At 37.5% G+C, this 26,763-nt stretch overlaps 1 protein-coding gene across 5 annotated transcripts in view; it reads right to left on the bottom strand.

Moving 5' to 3' along the window:
* SCAF11 (SR-related CTD associated factor 11) overlaps nucleotides 1–26,763 on the bottom strand; it is a 50,910-nt gene that overhangs the window by 9,476 nt on the left and 14,671 nt on the right. For 4 of the 5 annotated variants that reach the window (XR_009820766.1, XR_009820767.1, XM_062017041.1 and 1 more), the window contains exons 2-11: nucleotides 24,396–24,474; nucleotides 23,446–23,600; nucleotides 14,504–14,581; nucleotides 12,751–12,845; nucleotides 10,744–10,811; nucleotides 10,049–10,104; nucleotides 7,946–8,052; nucleotides 7,267–7,356; nucleotides 5,957–6,060; nucleotides 592–3,111 (exon numbers count right to left, since the gene is read on the bottom strand). Coding sequence is in view for 3 of the 5 variants with exons in the window: in XM_062017041.1 (XP_061873025.1) it covers nucleotides 592–3,111; nucleotides 5,957–6,060; nucleotides 7,267–7,356; nucleotides 7,946–8,052; nucleotides 10,049–10,104; nucleotides 10,744–10,811; nucleotides 12,751–12,845; nucleotides 14,504–14,581; nucleotides 23,446–23,600; nucleotides 24,396–24,456 (3,334 nt within the window). In the remaining 2 variants the exon portion in view is untranslated. Of the gene's footprint in view, nucleotides 1–591; nucleotides 3,112–5,956; nucleotides 6,061–7,266; nucleotides 7,357–7,945; nucleotides 8,053–10,048; nucleotides 10,105–10,743; nucleotides 10,812–12,750; nucleotides 12,846–14,503; nucleotides 14,582–15,272; nucleotides 15,821–23,445; nucleotides 23,601–24,395; nucleotides 24,475–26,763 lie in introns of those variants that run through there. The other variant, XM_062017046.1, reaches the window with a different exon arrangement.

The raw sequence follows: 26,763 nt of genomic DNA, 5'->3' as shown, positions 1-26,763 counted from the left end.
AACTGTTTGTGTTCCAGCTTCATCCCATTACCCCTTGTCCTGTTACTAGCTACAATAGAAAAAAGGGATGTCCCAACCTCCTGACACCCACCCTTTAGATATTTGTAAATGTTAATAAGATCACCCCTCAATCTCCTCTTCTCCAGACTAAACAGCCCCAGTTCCCGCAGCCTTTCCTCATATGAAAGATGTTCCATTCCCCTGATCATCTTGGTGGCCCTGTGCTGGACTCTCTCCAGCACTTCCCTGTCCCTCTTGAGCTGAGGAGGACTCCAGATGGGGCCTCACCAGGGCAGAGTAGAGAGGGAGAAGAACCTCCCTCAACCTGCTGACCACACTCTTCTTGATGCATCCCAGGATGCCATTGGCCTTCTTGGCCATGAGGGCACATTGCTGGCTCATATTTAGCTTATTATCGATCAGGACAATATAACACAAGAAATCCCAAACTCTACACCAACAAACTTCAGCATTGCAGAAAAGACTACAGATTCACCCAAAGTGTTCTGAAGAACAAATCAATTTGAGATAAGTCAACACGACTAGGATTTCACTGCAGCTGTGACTGGGACATTTCAAAGCTATGAATACCTTGTTCAAGTGTCTCCTCCTCTTGTCTCATTCCCCACCCAGACTGTGGGCTTGATGAACTGCGGCCTCTTCTCGAATAGTAATTCTGCACGTCGGCAGGTAAAGTTTTTCTTACAGCCCAGCTGGATGCAGACGTCCACCCAGACCTGTCGGCAGGCGTATCGAAAGAGTAATCCTGCTCGTTCTTACGCTTGTATGGCTGCTGTTCTGGGAACTTGGAAGTTTCATTCCCAGAACCATTTGAGTTCCCTGAGAGAGGTTTTCTGTTTTGCCAGTGATTTTCGCTCTGATCTCCGTACATGAAAGCGCCTCTTCCACGCCCACCCCTGCCACGCTGGCCTCTCCCTCGATTCGGAATCCAACCTGAACCAAAGTTTTTATTCCAAGACTGTCCCGAATTATCGTGCCTGCCCTCCTCCCAGTGCTGTTTGTCTCTCTCTCTGTTCCTGACTTCGGGAACAGAGTTTATCCTTTCCATTACCCAATCTGGACAATCGTTCCTTCGCCTATCTGAAGAACACTGATCATCGTTGGTTTTTTCTGTGTTGTCCTTGTCTTTTTTCAGACTCTCGTTCTGTTTCTCTTGATCACTCCTTCTGTATCGATCGTGTCCTCTGGGACTCCTCCAGCTGTCATTTGCCCACCTCTCCTTCCATCGAGGCGAATGACCGTCCCTCTCATTTCTGGAGAATGAAGAACCTTTATTTCTTGTCCTAGATCGTGACCTTGACCTAGATCGTGACCGTGATCTGGACCACCTCCTGTTTCTTCTTTCTCGGTCACGGTCTCTTCTCTGACTGTCTCTATCACTGCTTCGAGATCTCGATTTTTGCCTCGGAGACGAATCCTTAGTTCTTGACCGGGAAGACGATCTCCTGCTGTCCCTGACAGTTTCCCTTTTGGGAGATCGAGACGGTGCTTTTTTCTCATCTTTGAGTGTCTCTCTCTTTGGAGACTGAGAGAAGGATCTCCTTCCCTCCCTGATAGTTTCCTTCTTGGGTGATCGTGAACCCCTGTCTCTGGTCATCTCCCTTTTAGGGGATGGTGACTGAGATTTCCTGCCCTCTCTCCTAGAAGGAGACCAAGTTGTTGATGGAGAGTGAAATCTAGACCTTCTAGTTCGAGCCTTTTTATCTTTTTTGAGTTCTGTCTGGCACTCTTTTTCTTGAGGAACACTTTCATTTTTTTCATCAGAAAGTGCTGAAACTGACGTACAGTTCCCCACATCACACTGCATAGAGCTCACTTCTCCTTGCTCCGTGCTTTCAGCTGGTGGTAACTGCTCGATTTGAGGCTCATTCTGGTCACTGCAAAATGAATCACAATCCATTGGTATCATTTCATTGTTATCTTCAGCAAAATGTTTCTGCTCAACATTTACCTGGGGGGACTTTAAAGTTCCACTCTCTTCACTGTCTGGCATGGTGTTGTCTTTTAATGACTGTTCTGATGTACTGTCCATGGAGATACCCTGCAGTAACGTATTTGGTTCTTTGTCTTCAACAGTTTCTGTGTTTTGAATATCTGTACTTGCACAAGTCACTACTGTTTTTTCTTCAGCCTTGGAATCGTCTATTTTTATGGCTTCTGGATGCTCAGGCAATTTGCTTCTGGGGCTCTCTAATGGCTGATCTTCTCCCAAGAGTTCTGGATCTTCTAACAATTCTTTTTCTGGACTAGCTACAGGCTGATCTATTTCTGTCAAAGTTTCTACATCCTCCATCAATTCATTTTGAGGACTACACAGCGTCTCATCTACTTTTTCTAAAGCTGCACAGTCACATACTTCATCTCTGGGGCTAGCTACTGTTTCCATTTGTTCAAGAGTATCTTCACAGATATCCTGATTCTTAAGACTGACATTTTTTTCAGTAACTGCTTTTACTTCAAGTTCCTGACTTTCACTCCCTGAGGTTAGTACTGGAGGTTCTTGGACAGAAAAGCTTATATCCATGTTGCCTGAAGTATCTTCATCGTTGCCACAGTTTCCTACAGCTTCCTCAATTTCTGCATGTTCACTACAGCTTTCCAGTCCATTAGCAGATTCTGTTTCTGCGTTATTTTCCTGCGGAAGGCTTGTGTTATTGCTCTCATTATCTGACTGCTGGTCTTCATCTAATGTCGGAACTGCTTCAGGCTCAGCAACGTCATCATCTTCCACTGAATCACTGGATGACTTTTCGGAACGCACAGAACTCCTCAGTTTCTTTTTAACCACGGGTGTTTGCTGTTTAACTGTTCTCTTAGACTTTCGTTTTGGAGGAGCCTTCTCTGATTCTGAAGGCAACTTATTGAGAGATGGGCTGTTGCCATCGGAGGCACCACATGCAGAGCTGCTCGACCGAGGTGAGCTCCGAGATGGACCCAGAGTCTCGTTCTTGCTGTTTCGTGCAGACCTTCTTCTGGGAGTAGCATTAACCCATTTCTTTCTAGTTCCTCTAGTGCCAGATGAACCAGAAGCTTGCTTTTTCTCTTCTCCTTCTTGGGTACAAGCAACAGCATATCGTTTGCCTAAAGATTCTAATAAAAGCAGAACACATTAGACTTTGATAATGACCATTTATCCAAGCACAGTTAAGAGCATAAAGTGACCTCTGATTTAACAGATATCCTCAAACAACACAGCTTCAGATTTAGCATGAAATGTTGCCAGTGTGGGGTTTTTCTCAGGTCAGACCTTTTCTGTAAAGAACAGAACCAAGCTACCAAAGTGACACATTAGACACATCCAAACACACATTTCAGCAGCGGTGCTGGCCCGGCTACATAGGCAGTAATGGCATTCACAATGGGACTGCGTTACTGATATTGCTGTTCAAAGATAGTCAGCATGTAAGCTATCAGCAAAGTAACTGATCAAGCACACAACACTGCCAGCATACAGCAGTTCCTGTCACCCTGTCATGTAGGTCTGTCCACACTGAAGCTCAAGACTACAGCAAGTGACCCTTTTAAATGCCCATCAGTGGCTGACCACACGAGCAGCAGCACTGATGGCAGATACCTCTCTACAAAACTGCATTCCAGGCAGTGTAAACTCCTTCACCAGTTATAATTCAGACCCTGTATGCTCAATGGCAAACTGGACTTAAAACTCTGCTGCAAGGCATCCAGGGCACCTCCAGCACCTAACAACCTCAGTAAGGAGTGTAAATTTTGAGGCAGTGGAGGATACACAAAAACCCTAAAGCTATAAGAGGAATGACCATAAGTTGCATATAGCAGTACAGAAGCTCTTGGGCTGATTCTGCACTGATTTATTTCACACTATCCACAATTTGACAAGAGTCTTTGTAGGGAAGCCTGGGGTTGTATTCCCTGCAAAGGGAACAGATTGTACGCTTGATACCCACAAAAGCTTGTGAGGGACAACTCAGGAATTAGATAAATGGTTATTAATTAAACATACATGAGACCTAAACTAATTTCTTGAGGCATCCATTAACTTGTTTCGTATTTTGTGTAGTTTTCAGAAAGCATCAAGAATTTAGTGTTCAAATGAAATCCTTTTACAGCTTCAATTTCAAACACAAATAGTGGAAACTTGCTAAGAAAGTGTATTTGCTATGGATTTTGCAATTAATTAATCACATGACACATTTGATTCCAACTTTCTATACAGTGTTATTATTTCTCAAGCTTTTACTGCACTAAAATACTTGTTTATTCTTGAACAGATTATGTAAGATAGGAATAAGACAAGTGACAGCACAAAAGCCTCTTTGTACCTCTTACTACTTTGTTAGCAGAATGAAAAACATATCACTGTCTATTGAATGTAAACATATAACCCAACAACCTTAGAGGAGTAACTGTGCAAGTGCCTTGCTAGCTTTAAAAAAGGCCAGAACAGAGTACAGGACTATGATCACTTACTCTGGCCTCCTGTGGAAATATACAATAACTTGCCTGAACATGAAAAAAAAATGTAGTTTTGTGTGTCCACTGATCAAACTACCACTTAAAGTAAACCAACAGTACCAGTTGTAATATATGGTACCTGTATAGAAGGTACTATATATTACAAAGAAAACAATGTGTGGTACAGAACTTCCAAGAGTTTCAGGTGACTGGCACTATTTGAAGGATCTACTGTAACAGTCTTCCCAACAGTTTTGTTAGGAGGTGACTTCACAGTGGCTAACCAGCAGCCACCTCTGGGTTCTCACACTAACTGTATCTTCAAGTCTATTACAATAGCCAAAAGCCCAAGTCAGATGTTACACGTCACTACACATTTTTACTGCCTGCAATGACTTTCTTCAAGGGGGAAGAAATCATCTTACAATAATAAAAAACCCATAAAATCAGAGTACAAGTGAAATGTGGGAGTCCTCACAGAAATAAAAGGCAAGTTATTTTTTGTAGCACTTTCCAAGTCTACTTGGGAAACAACTCCCTTTTCAGCATTCCTTACTACTTGTAAAACTTCAGCAGGCAAGCTTCAGACTTGGACCAAATACCAGGCATTTCAGTTCACTGAATCTTTATTATTTTAAAATACTTTCATCACACACAAGAACTGCATAATGCCAGCCTAATGTTTTGTAGATTCACTAATGCACTTTTGAGTCAAAAACAATTATTTAATGGTAGGAGAATCTAAAAAACCTGCAGCAGCAACATGCAAGATTCAGGCAGTGCAATTATATGACCATGACCGATATTTGTGTGCCTCCTTGGCACATAAGCCAAGAGACCCAAATCTTTCCTATCTCTTTGCCTACTAGTCAATACTAGAAATCCAAGTTCAAAGAAGGTACTAACTCTAGCCTTAAAAAGAGCACCTCTTTGAACTTCTGCAACCTGTTGGAAGAGAAATTACATTCTTGCTGAGTACAGAGAGGGAGGCTATTGAAGTAAGTGGAGGAAGGTAATCCCTTCCATATCTTCTGCTAAACTTCTGCCAAGCTTTGCCCTGTATAGCTTGTAGGCAGACTGAAAGAGATCCATACACTGCACTGTTTCCTGCCTACCGTTCTTCTGTCAGGAAAAGAGTTTGTTCCTCACGCTGCACAAGATACCACTGAAATCTATCAAGCCATTCATAATGTATCAAAGTGAGATTTATCCTCGAACAACAGGAAAAAAATAGGTGTTGAATTTAGAAAGATAATTAAGTTATGTAACACTATTTTAATCTTCAAATGAGTAACAGTTATGTCAGTTTGGGAGAAGCTGGTTTATATTCTACATTGTCATTTCAGGAATAAACTAGCTGGTTTTGATATAGTACCAAACTGCATCAAAATGGATTTTTTTTCCTGTTAAACTGTGACTTTATAGTGTGCTTTCATTTCTGAGAATCGTATTTTAACAATACTCCACGTGAGCTATAAATAAAACTTACAAAAAAAAAGTTTACCAAAGTTTTCCAAAGGCCTGATATTTGTTGGAAGAATCGTCCCTGCCACTGCAGAAGTGAGAAGAAAGGTCTCAGCTTCAGCTCCATAAGACATTAAAGGAATTCTGGAAAAGCAAAAGCATTAACATCAGTTATTTTAGCTGGCTGTAGCAAGTTTTGGAAATAAGGCACAAAATTGAAACATTTGGAAATGTCATGGTTGCCTAACTCATTGCAGTTTGGGAGAAAGGAAAAGCTGACAGCAAACAAAACTTTCCTTTGCATATTTCATTCCAGTCTCATATTACTGCCAAATCTAGTAAGACAGTTTCAACAAGGTATGATATGTTAAAGCAATATGTATTTGGCTTTCTTCAAAGCCAAACACAGAACTGGAGCAGTCTCCTCCAAATGCATAGTCTGTACTACTGGAAATAAAAGCTCTGAACACTGATTTAGTACTTCAGCAGCAGAATAGCCTTTTCTGCAGAAAAATGAGAAATAGCTTACATGGCAATTTACTAAAGGCTTCCTTGTCTTTAACAAACAAAATTGTTATGTGTTTATTCAGACTCCCTCAGCAAACCCAGAGTTTGGCTACAGAGCTACAATTTTTAACGTATCATGGAGCTGGAATGAAACTTTCCATAAAGAAAAGCACATGGAAAAAAAGAAAATGCATTGTTTAATCGTAAGTGCAACTTACACCAAAGAGTGTAAGGAGATATGTAGTGAAATTAAGATCATAGAACCATTTTCTTACTGTGTTACTTAAGAATTGTTATTTTTCTGCTTTACGTTCATGAAAACATCCGTAAAGCATGGTGTAACACTCATCTGCTCTCTGTTTCATTTGACAGAACACCTCTTAACTCTAGATACATATATTTCTAAACAGTTACAGAAAGAAATATTAGAAGCAATTCATGAAAGGGGGCTGCGAGGGGCAGGGTGTGGAAAATCAGACCAATGTTAAAGCAAACATAGCCTGATTTTCTAGTGATAAAAATAATGTTCAATGTACTTTTAAAATTAACTTCCAAATAGTAAATATGTTAAACTTCCTGTGAAAAAGTGGCAATTAAGATGCACATGTCAGTGGAATTACTGGTTTTTGTGAGTACCAAAAAAGTACCAACATACACAGAAAAAAATCTACTAACAGAAAAATAACACGTGGCAAATACACAAAGATTTTACAAAGTTGCATGCAAACACTACATAGATTTGTGATCAAATTATATTCTATCTAAAGAGTAATCTGAATTAATGAAATCCAAACTTGAACTATTACACCAAGACCTTCTGCACTGTGAATCCAGAACACATACCTTTCAACTCTAGCAACTGCAGATGAACAGGACAATTCCAGTTCCTGTCTCTTCTGTCTGATGGCTGCATTGACCTCTGTGAATTCTGTACTGAAATATCAATTGCATATAAAGAGTTACAAGATGAAACTTTGTACTATGGCAATTTGGTACTTCTAGAATGGCTTCTAGCTATGATTTAAAAAAAAATAAATAATTGTATTAGAACTTCTATCAGTCTTGATGAAACTATGCACAGCTATTGTTTAGAGGGGAAAATGGCATAGTAAATATAAAAGAAGTCCTAAATAACCAAGGTAGACAGACAAAAAGGGAAACAGGATATGAGATGTGTCTTCCGAGGGGTTGAAAGATGGAGAAGCTGCAGCCATGACAACTTAATACTACTTCTAATGCAATTAATCATTACTTTTATTAACTCCTATTACATCAAGAAGCTTAAGAGCACACATTTCAGTATTCCAATGCTGAACAAGCAATAGAAATTGGGGTGTGCCCATAACTATACTTATTTGTTTCTATCCTTTAACTGCTCTTCATTAATGAAGAGCCAATCTTAAAAAAACCAGCCAATCGTCAAAATACTTCAAGGCAGTAGACACACACCAAAGCAGAACAAACTACAGCACCTACCATACAGTAACCCACCAGTTTATATTAAGCATGAGGATATACTCACCAGTCATTTGTACAGCTGTGAAAGGATTCTTCATTGCTACCACCAGCCAGAAGCGTGCTGAAGAAATTAGTTCTGAAGCACTCATTCCAGCAGGTCTGTCTCCTGGGCTACAAAAAACCATTCATGAATTAAAGACATTGAGAATAAAATAATTAACACTTAATATATGAAGATGCACTGAAATTAAATCATGTCAGCAAGACTTTAGCTCACAAAAAGTAGGCACCACAGTAGCTCCATTGTTATATGCTGTTATAAACAAAACAAATTTTGTTTATTCAGTCTATAAATTTTCAACACCTGCTCTTTGCAGATACACTTTGTATTTTATGTAGGCTTTCCAAATCCTAAACACTCTATACAGAAATTATGAATAAATTAGCCTGATCTTTACTATCTCATCATTCCCATTTCTGGTACCTAAATGAAGCACTGTAAGCTCATGCCTTCAGACAGATCCCTTCACAGCACCACACTGAATGGTGTCAAAGCCACAAGAAAACCTAATGTCACTAGCTGGGATTCTCCCTTGCCTTCAGGTAGAATTACAAAATTGAACAGGACTGACTGGTGCATTTCTTCACTGAGCCCTCACACAAAGGCACAATACTCAGAATCCACTCCAAATTTCAACAGATACCATGCTGGATTGCAGTTGTTATCAGTGCCTAGGCACCTACTGTATGCTAGCACATTGCCTTTTGACTTCTCTGCAGGAAAGAGCTCAACTCTGCTGCTGCATAGTGGGCTGGCTGCAGGGGGAAAAAAGCCAAACAATTATCCTCCAAACACTCCTCCCGGGCTACCACGCTAACCTACACTTTGCCATTTATGTCTTCTCACCGAAAGGGTTAATCTGAACATTCTTGTTCATTCCTCATGAGTGGTATTTCAAAATATCCTTTTTTAAAAGGGCCTTCTCATCACTTTCATTCAGAATACCTTTACTCTGATGAAAAATGAACTTTGTAAGAGATCCATATAAATGTATGTAGGTCTCATGTATGTGGTTGTTATCCACATGCTGCATCAAACTTTGGCACACAGACTTAGTTTTGATGGGACTATCCCCTTTCATCAGTGTGCAAATTGGAAGTTTCTCCTAAAAAGCTGTTGCTTTTAATCTTGATTTTAAAAAATACTGTAATTTTCAATATTAAGCTTTCTGTTTCCATCTAAAAATGCTATCGAGATTTTCCACAAATATCACAGAATGGTAGGGGTTGGAAGGGACCTTTAGAGATCATCTAGCTCAACCCCTCCAGTTGTCAGTAAATCAGTGTGTTCTTTCAAACTATTTGAAAATTTGAATGTTTACTGGATAATTGGGCTCTGTAACTTCCTGAAGGTTTTTAGTGGCTCTACTTCTGTTTATGGATTTTTCTTGTAAAAGGTACTGTCTGAGAGATAAATGCTATTAAATATGCACAATAAATCAGTGAAACTGAATATGAAAGTATTCACCAACCTTGAAGTCTTGATCTGCCATTAAGCTCCACCCTTTCAGTTCAAAATCTTTTCAACTCAATGAAAGGTACCTTTAACTTTACATGGTAGAAGAACCAACATTTCTAAATATCTGACCTAGAAGAAGAAGGCTGGAGATATGCCCACGAACTATGGTGTATAAGAACCAATAAAGGTGACTAAACGAGAAACAAATATTCTTTGAGTAATCTGCCATTAAAAAAACAACTTGATGCAAACCCATAATGGCCATGGCTTATTCATATAACAAATTACTTGATTACAATTAAATATTTTCATGAAAATAATGAAAACCTTCATATCATTCACCTAATGTACCTGCTTAACAGCTTAAAGCTGATACCACCTTGTTTTGGTGAAGAAAGATGAAAACAGGGCAGTTACAGTATCTTATAATGTAACACCCTCATCTAAATGAAAATATTTACCACTACAAAACCAAGTTTACCCTGTGAGAGAAGCTCATATAACCCTACACAATATTCTAATAACTTCCTTCAAAACAGAGACACAAACTGACAAAGCTTGTATCATCCTAACATTAATAGAAAAAGTTAACCTTCAAAAACGCTTTCACAAAAAGAAGTTTACAGATGTTTCATTATCAGAACCAACCTTGTTTATCTTCACAGACAATGCTTTCTTGTTTTGTTTGTCGTACAAAATATTACCTGTGTGGAATAAGAAACAGAACTTTGATCTTAACTTTAACATAATATTTTTAATTGTTTGGCAAAATCATTAACACAATGAGATGTTAAGGATAATGAATCTCAAGTGTATTTACAATGTGTTTACATTCAAACTCAGTAAAATTAAAAAGCATGCACCTTTACAATAGCTTTTTCTGCATCAAGCGGGTTTTACTTCTTCAGATATTAGCTTAATTTCATAGGTTATGAACATACTTAACAAAGGATATCTATTAAACAAGCCTCTCAAAATGGCAGCCCCAAAACACAGCTAAGTGTGTCTTGTGTCTGAACTCTCAACAGAAAAGCTTTCTGTGAATAAAAGCTAGTCATTAGCTGTGCACAGTCTGATGCAGAAAATGACTTTAGGCTGAAACCAAATCCATTTCACTTGTGACTGAAACTGAAGAGGCAGTCTTTCCAGTAAAATAAGAACAGTAGTTCCATGTACTCCAATTTTGTTCTCTTAAGTTCCAAGCTCTTCTTCCTTGGTATATGTTTTCATATGCAAATGTAAGCAATTAAAAAATATTAAATTGGCTCATCATGGAAAGAAATTCTAGAGTCCCTTAATAAAAACCCCAAATTCTAGCAAATGGAGGACAAATACCAACTTACTGTATTTTTTCTTCATGACTTTGCTTAATTTTGCTGTTAATGGCCCTCTGTCTGTACACACAGATTTTCTGTAAGATTAACAAAAGGTATTACAAAAGTAATTTCTGAGCATACTTAGATAACGGTACATACACCCAAACAAAATCAGCTCCTATTTAAAGGAATTCTTATTTTGCACACATATACCTAGTTCTGACTGCTACTAAAACCCAAACTTGCATCACGTATATCATCTTCATGTATCAAAAGACACAGTGCTTCAACAAGCTTACAGATGAAAAAGAAGAAAATCCATTTACACAACAGAAGTTACTATCCCACATTACATCTGAATGCTTAATTCTGCTTGATTTTGTGACATGTGAAAGATGTTATAACCTCCTTGCACAAACACTTTAGAATATAAAAGTAAATGCTGATTCACAATAGTGAAGCGCAAACATCAATCTTATTTCTTTTCTAATAAGACCCAATAAAGGTAATTTACTTCCAGTTGTCTTTTCTGTAAAGAAGTCTGCTTCAAATTCAATCTCAAGAACTCTGTATATATCATGTTCCATTAGACACTGTCTTTAGATCACCGCTATTTAGTCAAGTTTGCCTGTATAACCCTCACCTTCTCCTTACACATTGCAGCAAATATGAGAAGATAAAGCTTCTAAAAAGAGGGATGGAATTAGGGTAGCTCTCTATCAAACTCACTAGAATAAAACCAGTTGTTGACTACAACGACGTTGCACTACAGAAGAGGATGAGAGGACAGAGTGTACCCTCAGCAAGTTGGCTGATGACACCAAACTGGGAGGACTGGCTGATTCCCCAGAAGGCTGTGCTGCCATTCAGCGGGATCTTGACCAGCTTGAGAGTTGGGCAGAGAGGAAACTCATGAGGTTCAACAAGGACAAGTGTAGAGTCCTGCATCTGGGAAGGAACAACCCCATGCACCAGTACAGGCTGGGGGTTGAACTGCTGAAGAGCAGCTCTGCAGAGAGAGACCTGGGAGTCCTGATTGATAATAGACTAAATATGAGCCAGCCATGTGCCCTTATGGCCAAGAAGGCCAATGGCATCCTGGGATGCATCAAGAAGAGTGTGGCCAGCAGGTCAAAGGAGGTTCTTCTCCCCCTCTACTCTGCCCTGGTGAGGCCTCATCTGGAGTACTGTGTCCAGTTCTGGGCTCCTCAGCTCAAGAGGGACAGGGAAGTGCTGGAGAGAGTCCAGCGCAGGGCCACCAAGATGATCAGGTGAATGGAACATCTTTCATACAAGGAAAGGTTGCAGGAACTGGGGCTGTTTAGTCTGGAGAAGCGGAGATTGAAAGGTGATCTTATTAACATTTATAAATATCTAAAGGGTGGGTGTCAGGAGGTTGGGACATCCCTCTTTTCTATAGTAGTTAGTAACAGGACAAGGGGTAATGGGATGAAGCTGGAACACAAAAAGTTCCACTTAAACATAAGAAACACCTATTTCACTGTGAAGGTGATGAGCAGTGGAACAGGCTGCCCAGAGGGGTTGTGGAGTCTCCTTCCTGGACAGGTTCCTATGTGACCTGATCTAGGTGAACCTGCTTCTGCAGAGGAGTTGGACTAGATGATCTCTAAAGGTCCCTTCCAACCCCTATCATTCTATGATTCTATAACATCACCAATGTTTATGATGAAAAGGGGATATCTGTTCAGAAAACCAAAGGAAAATACTTATGTTGTTAATGTATCAACTAGCCATAAAACCTTAATTCAAATTAATATGAAATTTGTCACAACTGCTTTAAAAGACAGAGCTCAATGCAAGAAACACACTGCTCTTTACTTTTATCACCGATGTAATTCCCACTTGAATATTTAAAATAGCAAGCAGGAAGTAAAATGAAACCATTTTCCATTGGTGGCAGTTAATTTAAAAATAAACTCTTTATGTTTTTTTTGCCTCAGGGTATACATTTTAAAACAGTGGATGTATTTTAGATATTCCAATTTAATGCATGAAATTAGATGGAGGACCAACCTCACAGAACTTATCTTCACATGGCTACATCTTCCCTTATTGCAGGCACAGTTCTCCTCTTCTTCCTTCCTCTTTAGTTGTTTTTTAACCTGAACCTGTATATTAAAAAATAAGGTTACCTCACTCCAGAATCACAATACCCATGGGTTTTAAATTCATTCAAAGACTCTTAAGGTCTACAGAGAAAATAAGCTCAAACAGGAGGACTCAAAACCATTTCAAATAATTCTTTAATCTCACAGTTTGCAGATTTGATTTTTTTTTTCATTTATTTTTCATGAAACGGAAAAAACCCACCTTGATATGTAAATTAGCTATGTCAGAGATGCATACTAATTTCACAAGACTCAAAAATCCCTGAACATTCAGATTGCCATGAAAAGTTTCTCAAAGCTATGCACAATCTTTTATTGAGAAGCTAATTGTTTTAAACTAAGTTGGTTGATCTGAACAGACAAGGTTTAGCTTAGGAAAATGCTGAACTACCACTCATTTCAAATGCTTCCTAACTAAAATCCACCTAATTTTCCTTTAGAATAAAAGAACTTAGATATTTTGCATAATGTTTTCCCTCCCACATATTCAAACTTCTAAGAAAGCAATACATTTTTTATCACTAGGAAGATACTCCAATGGATACATTGCAACTGTGTGCACTAGATACTTTGTCATCATTCTAGAATCTTGGCTTTATAGGCGACTCCTTAAACTCTTAGTTAGCATTCCAGTTCTGAGCATGACAAAGGGAAAGCTGTTGACATCCTGATAGTGCCACTGCTACTATTGACCAAGGAGTCAGCATTCCTCATACACATTCCATCCATCCCTACTGTTCCAGTGGCTCTCTTTCAGAGCAGGACCCTACTGCTCTGCCTATCTGTTTACATTGCAGCTCTACGAACAAAGAACCTGCAAACTATATTTACACTCTCCCAAAAACTGAAAACTTCAGTTTGTTTCAGATGCTTTCTTGATTCTTTAAAAACAAAGATTGATCAAATACGCTCTCTTGGCTTTGTACGAGAAGCATCTGGAGCTGTCAGTCCAGTTCCTTTGTAGTCTGCTAGCTGGGCCTCTAGAGACAGAGGAAATGGGTAGTGGGAGCCTGTTCTAAACACTACAAAATGCAAACCCAACAGCTTAAGAATTAATTACAACCGTGACTTCATCACAGAATTCCATAACTGTACACAGAATTATTAGCAACTTTCTACATACACTTTCAACATCACTTATCAGAATCAAGTCTCACTTCTTACTAGTTAAACTACTCTCCTCAGCAGGATTATTCAGAAGAGTTGAAAGCTGAAAAAATTCATAAATTTAGGTTGAATGAGGCATAGCAATAATTGATTCCTCTTGCCTTCTTATATTTTTTGTCTGTGAATTAGAAGCTATAAACATACAAGATTCACATCAGCTTAAAAAAATAGCAAGATTGTATACTCATTAATACAGCACTTATATACAAAACCTAGTTGAAAGCACTTGGACACCAATCACTTCTATTCTTGGATATGTCTGGAACACTCAAAGATACTATAAAGTAGCAATAGCAGCTTTGTGATTATTAGTACTGTAAAGACCTGCTTTGAAAGAAGAATAATTCTTAGCTTCAAATACATAATAGAAACATTAAAGGAAAAAAATAAGCTTTCTTAATAAAATAATTAACAACGTATGAATACATTTCTGCAGCATAACTTAGGTGTTCCCACAGCTGAAGTAATTTAAGAGTAAGTCTGTAACTTACCTTTATCTGCTCTTCTAATGCATCAAGTCTGCATACTGCTTGAAATGGTCTGCGATCAATAGGACATGAAGCCTGGGTCTGAAAAATTATTTCTCGTGTTACAAGACTTGCAATAAGTTGGTTCTATACTTTTATTCACTATTATAGTAGCTTACAGTCACACACAAAATTACAGCTTGTTCCCACTAAGAATTTATTCACACACATTATCCATACACTCAGTGTTTTGTTTCATATCAGTAGATCTCTCCTTGGGGGAAAATTCTAAGGGAACAAGAATGCAACTCAGAAGTTGTGTTCAAAAAAGGAAAAACATTTTATATCTAGTTAGCAACACTTTAAAATCCCTGTTAGCTTACAAATTTTATGCCAATACATAAATATGCTTTTCATTTCTTACCATTCTCATGTTTTATTCCTTAATGTTGCTCTTAATAGAAAGTGTGTTGGGTTGTATGTCCCCACACAAATATATAACTGGGAAGACCAACAGCAAACATGGTAACACCTTCCCTCATCTTGCATATCTCTGACTATACTACATCTCTTTCTCCAGCCAGCAGAGAGAACAGATTCCCACATGTAAGACAACAGAAATTTTACAAATCATTTTGCAGGAGAATGGAATTGAAGGCTATTTTACTATACAGTTTTACAGAAGCAGAGATTTATTGTTTTTTACCCAGTCACCTAAATGTCCTCTTAGTGCAGCTGCACTATGCCAGATAACACATGCACACACAGAGAACACAATAAAAGTGTTATTAACCATAGAACAGGGAAGCTTCAATTGCAGCTCTACCCAACTGGATCATGTAGTGGATCAACTTCCAGAGAAATCTGTATTACTTTTCACTGCTAGAAAACTCTTTAGTAGGAGGTTCACTGGGTTTTCTTCCTTTGGTTTGCCTTTTTGTCATCATGTTCCTCCCTGCACTCCCTCACTCTGCCTCACTCTTCTAAAACAAAATCTCCACCATTGGGTCTTCCAACCCTAATTCATTCACTGAACAAGAACTAGTATATGAATTGTATGCCCTCGAGGCATGCAACTTCTACCCTTAAGAGACTTAATCAGAGTATTACACTTTTTATTTATGCAGGCAAGACACTGTATTAGAATTGCATAAGCAGCTATAAGAAACTTGCATATGAACTCTGCCCTGAAATTCAGTGGTAAACTTCATTCTTGTCTTTTCAGTGGGGCTTTTAGTTTTCCAGACAACTCTGTTTTTTCTTAATTTCAAAGACTGCTCAACTTCTTTTTCACCTACGCAGCTCCCAAATCTTGAGCATTCAGGCAGCTTCTGATTGCAACTGAAATAGGCACAACAAAGTCAGATTGATTATTTTTTAAAAAAAAAACCACCACACAAACAAACAACAAAAAAAACCAACCAAACAAAAAACCCCCAGGAGGGGTAGTTTCATGAACAAGTTGTTGAACAAGAACATAACTTTAAGCCATTATCTCTCCATTTGAGGCTCTGGTATTTTATCCTAACTGAAACTTCCTTCTGTTGGGTGATATCACTGTTCCCCCCTGCAGTGTCATGGCCTTGGTCAAGAAAAGTCTATTAGGTAATGAAGTCAGTTCCCCAAAGGCTTGTATCATGAAGACAGTTTTTGTCCCATAGTCAGTGTAAAGCTAAGCCACAGTAACATAGCGGTACATTGTTCCATTGGGATATTTGATAGTATGCAAGGCACTGTAAGTGCTGAATTAGCTGCAAACTTCAAGGTAAATAGTTTGATTCTTACATATGCCAGACTGCCAAAGATAGGTCAGAGGAAGTTACTTGTCTTACACATTTCCAGTCTTATTTCAGAATTTACCTTAGCCAAAAAGCAAGGCTTTCCAAGAATAAAATGCATTTCTGCATTAAATTTACACATATTAAATTACATTCCCAAGTTTAACACACAGCACATTATGTTTATTCATTGTAATGAAATGTTACTAGCAACAAAGCAAATGACAAGCGTTCAGCTCCACTAGAAAAATGATCACTGTTACATGCTCAGTTCTTCCAGACAATTGTTTAACAATTGCACACAATTATACATAGCAGTAGAAAAAGGGGAAATTACTCTAGAAGAATCAGAAAGAGTTCAGAAACAGCAAATTCTCTTCCTGCTCCTACTTAGTTGCTCACTTAACCCTAGCATTATCTGATAGCTCACAAGTCTCAAGAGAAATCCCAGTAAGGATAGGCCCATGCATCCCTCAGGCCCTCCAGCACAGTCCAACTGCTGGGTAGCCCTGATGAAAGCTAGAGGTTACTCATCTATGTAACACTCTTGGCTAACCACGTGTCAATCTTATCTGCTAACAAACAAGAACAAGCCTTTTAAATGGAAGAAAACAAAAATTTCCCACCCCTTTTCCCAACAGTGAGACTGAATTTGTGCTGTTACAGAAAGAAGTAAGGGTAAAAAAATCCTGACTACACTTTTAGAAGAAGTAGTCTTGAGGAATGGTGGCCTTTTATTCAGCTCTTCAATCTTTTTTGAGAACACAGTTCAGTAACAAAGTATTGAGTCTTCTTTTGTTCAGGGCAAGTTGGCAATTCCTGTCTTCTGAGGCTTCTGTTCAGCCAGTGTCGTAAGTAATAGTAAATGTACTGTCCTTTTGGGGGAAAAAATATTTAAAACAAGAAAAAAGCCATTGAGATGGAACGAGTCTAAGCAGAAGCTGTCGCTTTTATTGTGCACAAGGGAGGAGGGTTTAGAATGCGTTGCAACCTTAGAAAAAAGTTTCATACAGTATCTTCCTTCAACATAGTTGTTTAAAAAACAGAACATGTAGTGCAGAATGTAATCACCAAAATCATTAAAACCTCACGGCTGGTATTTGTGACTTGCTTTGCTTTTCTTCCCAACAGTGCTTTTCTTGGAAAAGCACAGAATAGTAGCTCAGCACACTTCAAAATGTCTTCAGTTGTTTTAGTCTCCACACAAAATTATTCAGTTTCATGTTAAAACTGGTAACCCTGCAGTGATTCATGCTTTCGCTTATTCTGTGATAGCAGAAAATTCTCTTACACAAAATATGCAAGCACTCATGAAATCTGCAACCCCTGAAAAGCTATCCATGAGCATGCTTGGGTTTGGGTTTAGGTTTGTTTGGTTTTTTTTTAATAATCTCATAGTATTTTATTTGGTTTTGATGACCTTCTAGGAACTTTGTGCTTTAGCTCCACAGCCATATCTTAATGCTCAGTATTTCTGTAACTGCTACAGCACCACAAAAGGGCAATCTTTAAACTCAAGGAGTAAATGCCCCTTATTTTAATTGCATCACTTCAAACAGCATTTCAACAAAGTCTGGTGGACAAAAGGTTGAAGCAGTTACTATATTCCAGCTGGGAATTTTCAGGAAGCTATAGAAATATCTGCAAACTAATCCCAAAATGTATTTGGCTGATAAATAACTTTGGCAGATATCCTCATCTCATCAAGTTCCACGTAATGAGGTTTCATAACAAGTAGTAACGAGATGCGAGAGGAATTAAAGTTGCTGCACTAAATCCCTTCCTCTATAATTTTTTCTTTCAAGTGCTCAGAATAAATTCTGTTCTTCAACTACTGTATTGAAAATCTGATATAAAAAGAAACATGATCCTGCACTCTTTACTACTTCTTTATTAGAGAATCTGTTAAACAACACAAACAACACCAGATTTCTGTAACTAAATTCAGGCTTAAAGGTGATTGGAAGAGTAATGTCTGTATATTTCACTTAGTAACAACAGAACACTAAAAATCCCAGAATTCTGTTTCCAATTTCAGTGGACAAGGAGACCATAACAAACACACATAGTGAAATGTGGAGAGGTACTTCTCAATGAAAGAAAAGGAGGAAGACACCAGGAAACGTACTATTTCCTAGAAGCATGTAAAAACTCAGGATGACTTGTTTTTTCAGTCTACTTAAAAAATAGTAACCACATTCAAAGTTTCTGTAGTTATGCTTTAGGAAAGCACTATTTCTGGCAAGATATGCTACTTGTTTGTGGTTTTTTGTTTAAATTAATAGACAGTAAACATATAGAGTGCATTCGGGATAGGGGTTTTAGTCTCAAGACCTCATTTACAGACTACCTAGTTAAAATTTGAAATAGTTGTCTTCTCTACCTACATTAGGCAGTTGGTCAGTCCTTAACTTCCAATCCAAAATTGCCATGAAGTGTTTTAAGTTGTGTGTCATTGTACTACTTCTGATACTGTATTATTGCAGGAATTGAAGTCAAGCTCCAACACACTCACATAGACTTTTGCAGTGCACTTTAACAACATTAATATTCACTTAGTTGCTGCATGTATGTACTCAATAAATCACAGAATCACAAAATGGTTAAGGTTGGAAGGGACCTCTGGAGGTCATCTTGGCCAACTGCCCTGCTTAAGCAGGGAAATATGCCAAAAACAACTGTATACCACAAAGACAAACACATAACTTGAAAAAAGGTATCTGAAGTCTACATTTTTAATACAGTTTTTCTGCACAGTGTTTCTCAGAGACCCTGTCTCTGAATGCATCACCTTGGATGCATTTAATTTTTTTTTTATTGCTGTTTTTTTGTGTTCAGTGTTTCTTCGAGTACACGGCATATTTAGTTTATGAACGCCATTTTCATCTTGCTCACAGTGCAGAGCACTGTGGAGTCTGTTGCCACATAAGCTGATTCTTTCCTATATCCTTTAGGACAAAAGAAATCCAGATCAGTAAGAATGCACATTAAGAATTCCAGTTACCATACAGATAAGTCTCTTTACCCTCAGAAGAATACACATGTGCACTACGCTCTACATCTACTAAACCTTACACTAGCACAAGGGAAACAACTATTCTAAGAACAGAACATCTGCTAGAAATATAATGCAAGACAGCTCTTTCTGCCAACTACTTAGTTCTATTAAGTCAGCCGCTGATAGTGCACAGGGACTGCAAATGTGCTTCAGATGCTTTGGTGAATTTCCAGCTGAATGTAGCCCACCATCATTTTTCCTCATCTGGAAGATCTGAATAAGGGAAATCAGGTGCAGTGACTGAGAGATGGGGAGGGTCACTGAAATCAGTGTCTTTTACATGATGTCTAATATTTGTGATAATTCAGAAACCACAATGAATGTTTTCTTCAGCATTCTTTTCTCATGATGGTTCATAAGAGGAATTAATAGAAAAGCAAGAATGGATATCTCCAGTATATGAATGTAGCACTCTGAAGAAAAGAAAGTAAGTCTAAAAAGCCTATAGTAAAGCAGAGTAAATACTTAGCTCCTCTAATTTAATATTTTCTTTGAACAGAATACAAAAAAGTAGGGAGTTTTCCTCTAAAGCAGCAGTTGTCCTAGCTGAGGTGGTTTTGGCAACTTCCATGTGTCTGCTTGCCATACATGCCTAGTCAACCTCTCAACACCTTAGCTTCACTTAAATGCTTTCAAACTGTCTATAATAAGCTAGACCATGTGTGCTTACCAATTGAAATACAAAATACAAGTGTATCAGAAAAAAAAAAGTTTAAAATACAGTTTTGACCCAACTAAATTTAATGTATTAGTGGTATTACAGACAAGAGAACCACATATATAATTATATCCTTTGGTCTAATGCAAGAGTACAGGTGGTGTTTAAAGACTTTAGAGGGACTTTTTTGTGGTTTTTGTTGTTGACTGTCTGTCCATTGTCCCTCCTTTTTCCTACACACAGCAACAGCCAAAGCTCCCTCTTTTTGTTGTGGGCAGGATGTTATCATACATATTTTCTTTATGCTGAAGGCAACTCTTGACTTACGCTATCCTTCAGCACTCATTGAAAAAAAACCAAACCCCTACAAAAAAACTCAGCTGATCTTCCTCACTGAAACTCAGTCTCAAGCTTGAAAGGCTCCATTAGTAAATTACTCAGTTTACAGAAGCAGCTGACAGCTAGCACAGGAAGAGTGACATTTATGTTAGCCTTCACATGCCTATTTGAAAGCAGCCCCCAACACAGTCCCCTGCCCAGTGCTGCCCACAGCAATTCTTGGGAGAGCACTGGTTAGGCATGGCCAAAGGCACACAAGACAACAGTCTCATACTATAGGAGAGTTTAATAGCATAGGCAACTGAATTTAGTGCACAGTAATATTCTCAGATGTCACAATTAGCTACAGTAAACATAGCCAAAGAGAATAGAACAATTTAAGGAAAAATTTGCAGACTAGTTTCTTAGATCCTAACCTTCGCCCTCACTGTTCTTCATGGACACCTTTCTTCAAAAGGAAAGAAAATACAGCACTGACACAGCTATAATCCTACTTAATTCTGAAACAAAATGCTCAGATTTAAACATCAGGATCTAACATATGTTAGATATTGTGTCAAACTTCCCCTGTTTTTTTAGCCTTTCATGGAATGAATCAGAAAATACTCAAAAGCATCTTTTATATATTGCTTTTAAGCACATTTATCTGTCTATATTATTTCTCTCTCTCAAAAAGTGAGATCTTCAGATTGTTATGGCTGCTGCCTGCAGGACAGTCAACTGTGGTTAAAATGTTGAAAATCTCCCATAGACCAAAAAGGGAGCAGACGGGTAAACAAAGTCTGCCCATCAGCCTAAGCTACCCTGGTTTCAATTAGAATCCATGCAGTTTTATAGAAAATGTCAAACTCTCAGAAGAACAATGATTATGTACAATTTGAAAACAATAGTTTAAAGAAGTAGCTGCTCCTGTTGTATTGTGAAATCCAGATGCAACACAAAGACAGAGGAAATATCCCACTTGAACACAGACTGTTGGTAAAGCCTTTAAATGTAAGGACCATAACTGTAGATACACAAAGAAGCACTCAAGTAATGGGAAATTTGTTTTTTCTTTTAAGATTTTGCTCAGTAATCTTAATACCAATTTTGTTATTCTCTGGTGCTTAAACAGGAAAACAGTTTTAAAAACAACTTTATTTATATCAAATACAAATTCTTATTCTTTAAACAGAACCTAAGAGCATTTAAAGAGCTGACAATTTTAATACCTTTATTATTCAGAATGATTTAAAATGACCACGTGTCAGTTCTTTAGCTTTCGTTAGCCAATATGAAAAAAGAACTATGGGAGAAAGCTAAACCTTACGCTACTTATGTTTCTTCTCAAAGTACAAAACCATTTCTTTACTTACTAAAATAATAGCGGACACCAAACCCACATGGCATCAGCATGCTTTAAATAGCCACATGCTTCTGATTTGCTTCTATCGTTCCAAGTTATAAAATCTCATTTGTTTCTCACAGCTGAAGCCTCTGAACATCTGTCAGACAGTTCTCAACACTGATTCTGGGGTTTTTTCCCCACTTTTACTTTTAATTAAAACTACTAGATTAGGCAATGGAGTTTCATAAACTCCACAAGTCCAGCTGTGAAATATCCTCAAGAAAGGAAAGTTGGCTGGTTTTACCCATCAGATGTATTGACATAGAAAAGAAACAGTAGAAGCCTTACATAGCTTTAAGAACAATCCCTCACCATTTTTATGACATCACATCTACTTTACCTGTAAACTTTTAAGAATAGAAGTTGCTTTTATTCTATTTGGATAGTACTTTGTGAAAAAAAAAAAAAAAGACAAGAAAAATATCTTATCATTAACTTGTCTCTTTAAAACAAGAACATTTCCCTTCCTCATTTGACCTAAGAGCATCTGTTAGACAGTGTGAACAAACTCAAATCCAGCAGCAAGCTACTACATTGCTTCCCTGTGCCTGTCACTGTTTATTGCCTTTCAGCTGCCATTGTAACAACCAGCTAAGGAAGTCAGGATAAAATGATAGATGAGGATTTCCTCTTCTCTGATAAAAAGCACTGCAACTAACCATTTGCTGAACAGAAAATCTGGCAACAGGAGATTTACTTTACTACTTGGTTTGTGAATCTAAAGCAAGTGTCATCTTTAGTTAATACTCTGAAATTCATACAAAATCTTCAGAAAGAAGTGATTTATGTTATTGTCTGCTTTTGGTAATAAATAACACAAAAGTTAAGCTTAATAAGTATATTGTATATATACATACATGTAAGTGATACTAACCTTTTAGAGGATATACTGAAACCAAAATAATCATTTACTTCAAAATAAAGTTATTACAAAGAAGGCAAGTAACAGTGTGTACTACAACAAGTAACCAATTCAAGTGCACAGAAGCGGGACAAAAAGCAGCTTCTCTCATTTGAACACCACCCTCTAATACAGTATAAAAATTTGGTAGTTTAAATAGACAAATGAAAAAGTTACAGGAAAGGTAAAAATGCCAAAGACGCAGTGTAATCGTTACAGGATGTATGTGAGGAAAATGAGACTAAATAGAACAAGTTCATCAAGACTGTTCAACAAGCCATTTTGGTTTAAGGTTCTAGAATTATCTACAAAGGTAATAAGGAGATTGAAAAATTGACATAATTATCATTAAAACAGTCTTTTATAATTTATAATTATAAATTTATAATTTATAATTCAGCCTTTTAGCTGAATTCTCTTTAGAGTGAGAAAATTAAGGTTTTATCAGACTGATATTGTAGACTAATATGAAAACATATTAGTCCTAAGAGTTGACAGTATGACAAAGAGTATAAAGGATAGTAAGACGAAGCTAATGAGACTGCAGTATTACAACATCTACATAAAACTGATCTTACAAAGAGCCAGCACCATTTTTAAACTGATTCCTAATCTTTAATAACCATTTGTAAGTCAGGATGTCTAGTGAAGACTACACAAATTATTGCAGTAAGGAGAAAGTTTCCGATGACCAGTTTATAAACTGACAATCAAAATATTTCCATGCAAAATCAGAAGGCACAACCTTTTCTTCAAACCAATAAACAAACAAATAAATAACACAACAGATAGATACACTAGGATTTTACTGAAAGATAAACTCACACCACAGTTTTCAATCTTACCTCAGCCCATTTAAGAATACAAGTCATGCAGAAGGTATGCCTGCAGTTCTCAGGAAAACCAATCTCTTGTTCTAGAAGGCAGTTCAGACAGATGGGGCATGTGTCACCATCACACAATGACGTAGAACAAGAACAGCTTTCTTCATTTTCTTCACCTGGTAATATTAACATTGACACTTAAGACTTTTTGAAACAAAATCCTTCTAGATTTGAATAACAATGCAATAAGATACAATTTTCTGTAGTTAAAAGCAAATTAATCAAGTTTTCAGGTCTAATGCAGTCAAGATACTGGCCAGAGGAAGTTAAAAGAATGTACTTCAGGTGAAAAATAGTAGGCAACATACCTCACAGACTATTGTGCCAATATTAAAACAAAGGGAAGTGGGCTCTAGTGCTAAATAAGGAAAGCATCACACAACATTTCCTATTGGACATGTAGTCATTTAGACTTTGCTCCAAGCTCCTTCTCCTCAGATATTTGTACTCTCTCCTCATTAAACAAATTAGATCACCATATTCTATATTCATTATCTTACATACACATGGTGTACATTTATTTTAGTTTTCCAGTCTCAGAACATTCTCAAATATTTACCTAATCATGATATTAAATAATTCTGTTAAAGTTAGAAGTTGTTTTCAGAATATAAAAACGCAAGGACTTTTCTTCAAGGAATCTTACTGTAAATTCATTATTATTCTGAATAACAACTGCAATCTTGATTTTTGTTTTGTTATTTGAAGTCAACAAGTAAAACCACAGAAGTGACATGAAAGGATTTGAGGATCCCAGAGGCCAAAGGAAAACACTGTAGTTGATAGTGGTTATCTTTACACAACTTTTTTCAAAACAAGAAGCATAACAATTGAGAGAGCAAACAAAATCTGACCTTCACAGCTTGAATCTGAATAATACACTTGAATATTTTCACACACATAAACTTTACCTTCCATGCCTTCATGCTTCTGACCCTCAGTATCTTGAATACATTGCTTTCTGTGCTTCATCTTCTTACAAAATATAGTCTAAAAAACATAGAAACAGTGTATAAAGCTCATTTAGATTGCAACTGGAAAGTAAAAGTGACCACTATGGAGTATAAACCTTTCTAGAGTATAAAAAACCCAAAACCACAAACACGTGGTATGGGTTAGAATGAGATCGTTCAGAGTTTGTTTTCAATTTATGAGCGTCATTAATGCTATCTAGCAACTGACACTACCAACTTGGAAATTTGTTTTGTTCAACAAATACAAAGTTTTTGAAGTGTTTCAAGACCACTAACGGTGCTTTTGGTTTTAAAAGTTTTTTAAAAAGTTTTAAAAGTATTGCTGTCTATGCAAACCACCCTGAATAAACCACTGCAATAACTAACGTCTGCAAATTGCCCTTCACAAATGGTTCAAGCAAAAAATAATATACATACAGGTACCAGAAGAGTTCTTTGCTTTCTACACCTGGCATCACTCTACTAACAATAAGTGAGAAAAATTACAGCAGCTTACACTTGCTTGCTTCCTGCTTTTCTCATACCATTACAACTATTGACTCAAAAAAACCAAACAGCAGGGAAAGCTGTATCATCAAACAAGAGACAGGCCACAAGCACAGGTGCAGTGTGGTATCACGAATGGGGAGGGTGTATTCTCCAAAGTAGCAGTATGAAATAAGAACAACATGCATAGAAAATAACTTTGTGATCCACATCATAGAGACTGAAAGAATTTGATCTCACATGAGAAACAGCAAGTGTATGCTCTTTGGAGGCTTATCGACTACATGCAGAATGAAACACACTTGGAAAAAAAAAAATCTGCATCGAGGACTGCATGTCCTGCATTTCTGACTGTAGTCACAGCATAGATGGTATAAGCCCCTAAAGATCAAACTCAACAGCACTAGAAGAACCAGCAGTTTTCTTGGTAACTGTATCAAGCTTTAAAAATTATTATTACTATTTAAAAGGACAGATTAAAACTTCACAAGAGATGGAAGAATCAGAATTTACCAACTTCAGCATTCAAACTTGAAGGAAACCAATTGAGGTTTCAAACTCTTTACTCTTTAATGCCTTTGTTAGAAAAAGCAGCAGGACAGAGCTGAAGCAGCCACAGTCACACTCAACTAAAGTTCTGCTATTCACTTACAAACTACACTAGTTTCCCTTTATCACCTGGATATCCAGAAAGAGGGAGACAGAATTTGTCCTCCAGAACTCTTCTTCCATCAAGTCCTTATCGCTCGAGCTTGGCAGCAGGAAGTGTTTTAATGATCATTTATTTTTCTGAGGAACACTCCTGCACATACCCATCACATAACACACTTCTTATTTTCCCAAGAAATCCAAGAAAGCAGGACTCTGATTTCACGTCTCCAACATAGACTGTTCATTAAAGAAGTGGTCAACATTGTGAAACTAATTTAAAATCTCTAATTAGAATTCTAAATTACTTGAGTAGTCACATTAGAAACTACTAGGAATACGTGAATCCAGTCAGCTGGGGGCAGGGGAAAGGGAAAGGGAGAAGGAAACACAAACCTAGCTCAAAGTAAATTACTATATTAACACAGAGCATGTTGCAGTGAATGTCGTAAGTTGTATACAAATTCTGCTCATAGAACAACTGCTGACCCAATACCAGCCATTATCCTTTGCAGACTAGGCAAGATGAAACTTCACAAAAGCTAAACTGCTATTTTAAAATTTAATGCTTTAAATAAAGTAAAATCTGCACCAAATTAGGACAGGTAAGATCACCAAAACCCCACTTGAGCCTCCAAGTGTGAGATTGAGGTCTGTTGTTTTCACTCTTATTTGCAAGAGAAATTAAGTGGATTTGGTTCTAAAAAGTTTAAATCCTGTGCTAGTGTGTGGTATACACATCTTTATATGTAAAGTATCAGAACATTCCGTCTACTCCGTGTCTCAACAAAACCTCAGCAATGCTTCACAGAGGCAGAAAAATCCAGAAGCTGTGTTCAAATCTATCTCAGCTCTAGAAGGCCCAAGATGCATCACAGCTAAGACCATTCAAAGACAAAATTAAGAATTCCACACTGCATTTGTCCACAAAAAAAAAAGTTTTAAATAGACACAATCTAGATATTTAAGTGGAAGCTATAGAGTTCACACTTATTGTAACAGAGGTCTTGAATTCACTAAGCCAGACTGCAGAAACAGAACCCATAGAAGCTCTTCAGCTTTTGCCCTCCAGAAAAAAAATAACCTTTTCTCCACCACATTGTTTCTAAACACTATGACATCCCAGAAATTCCTGCATTTCCTATAACTGGAAAAACAGAGATCCTAAAAC

The sequence above is a fragment of the Colius striatus genome, chromosome 1 (genome assembly GCF_028858725.1).
Source record: "Colius striatus isolate bColStr4 chromosome 1, bColStr4.1.hap1, whole genome shotgun sequence".
Classification (NCBI taxonomy): domain Eukaryota; kingdom Metazoa; phylum Chordata; class Aves; order Coliiformes; family Coliidae; genus Colius; species Colius striatus.
Note: the sequence above shows the minus strand (reverse complement) of the source record. Positions and strands in the feature narration are given on the sequence as shown.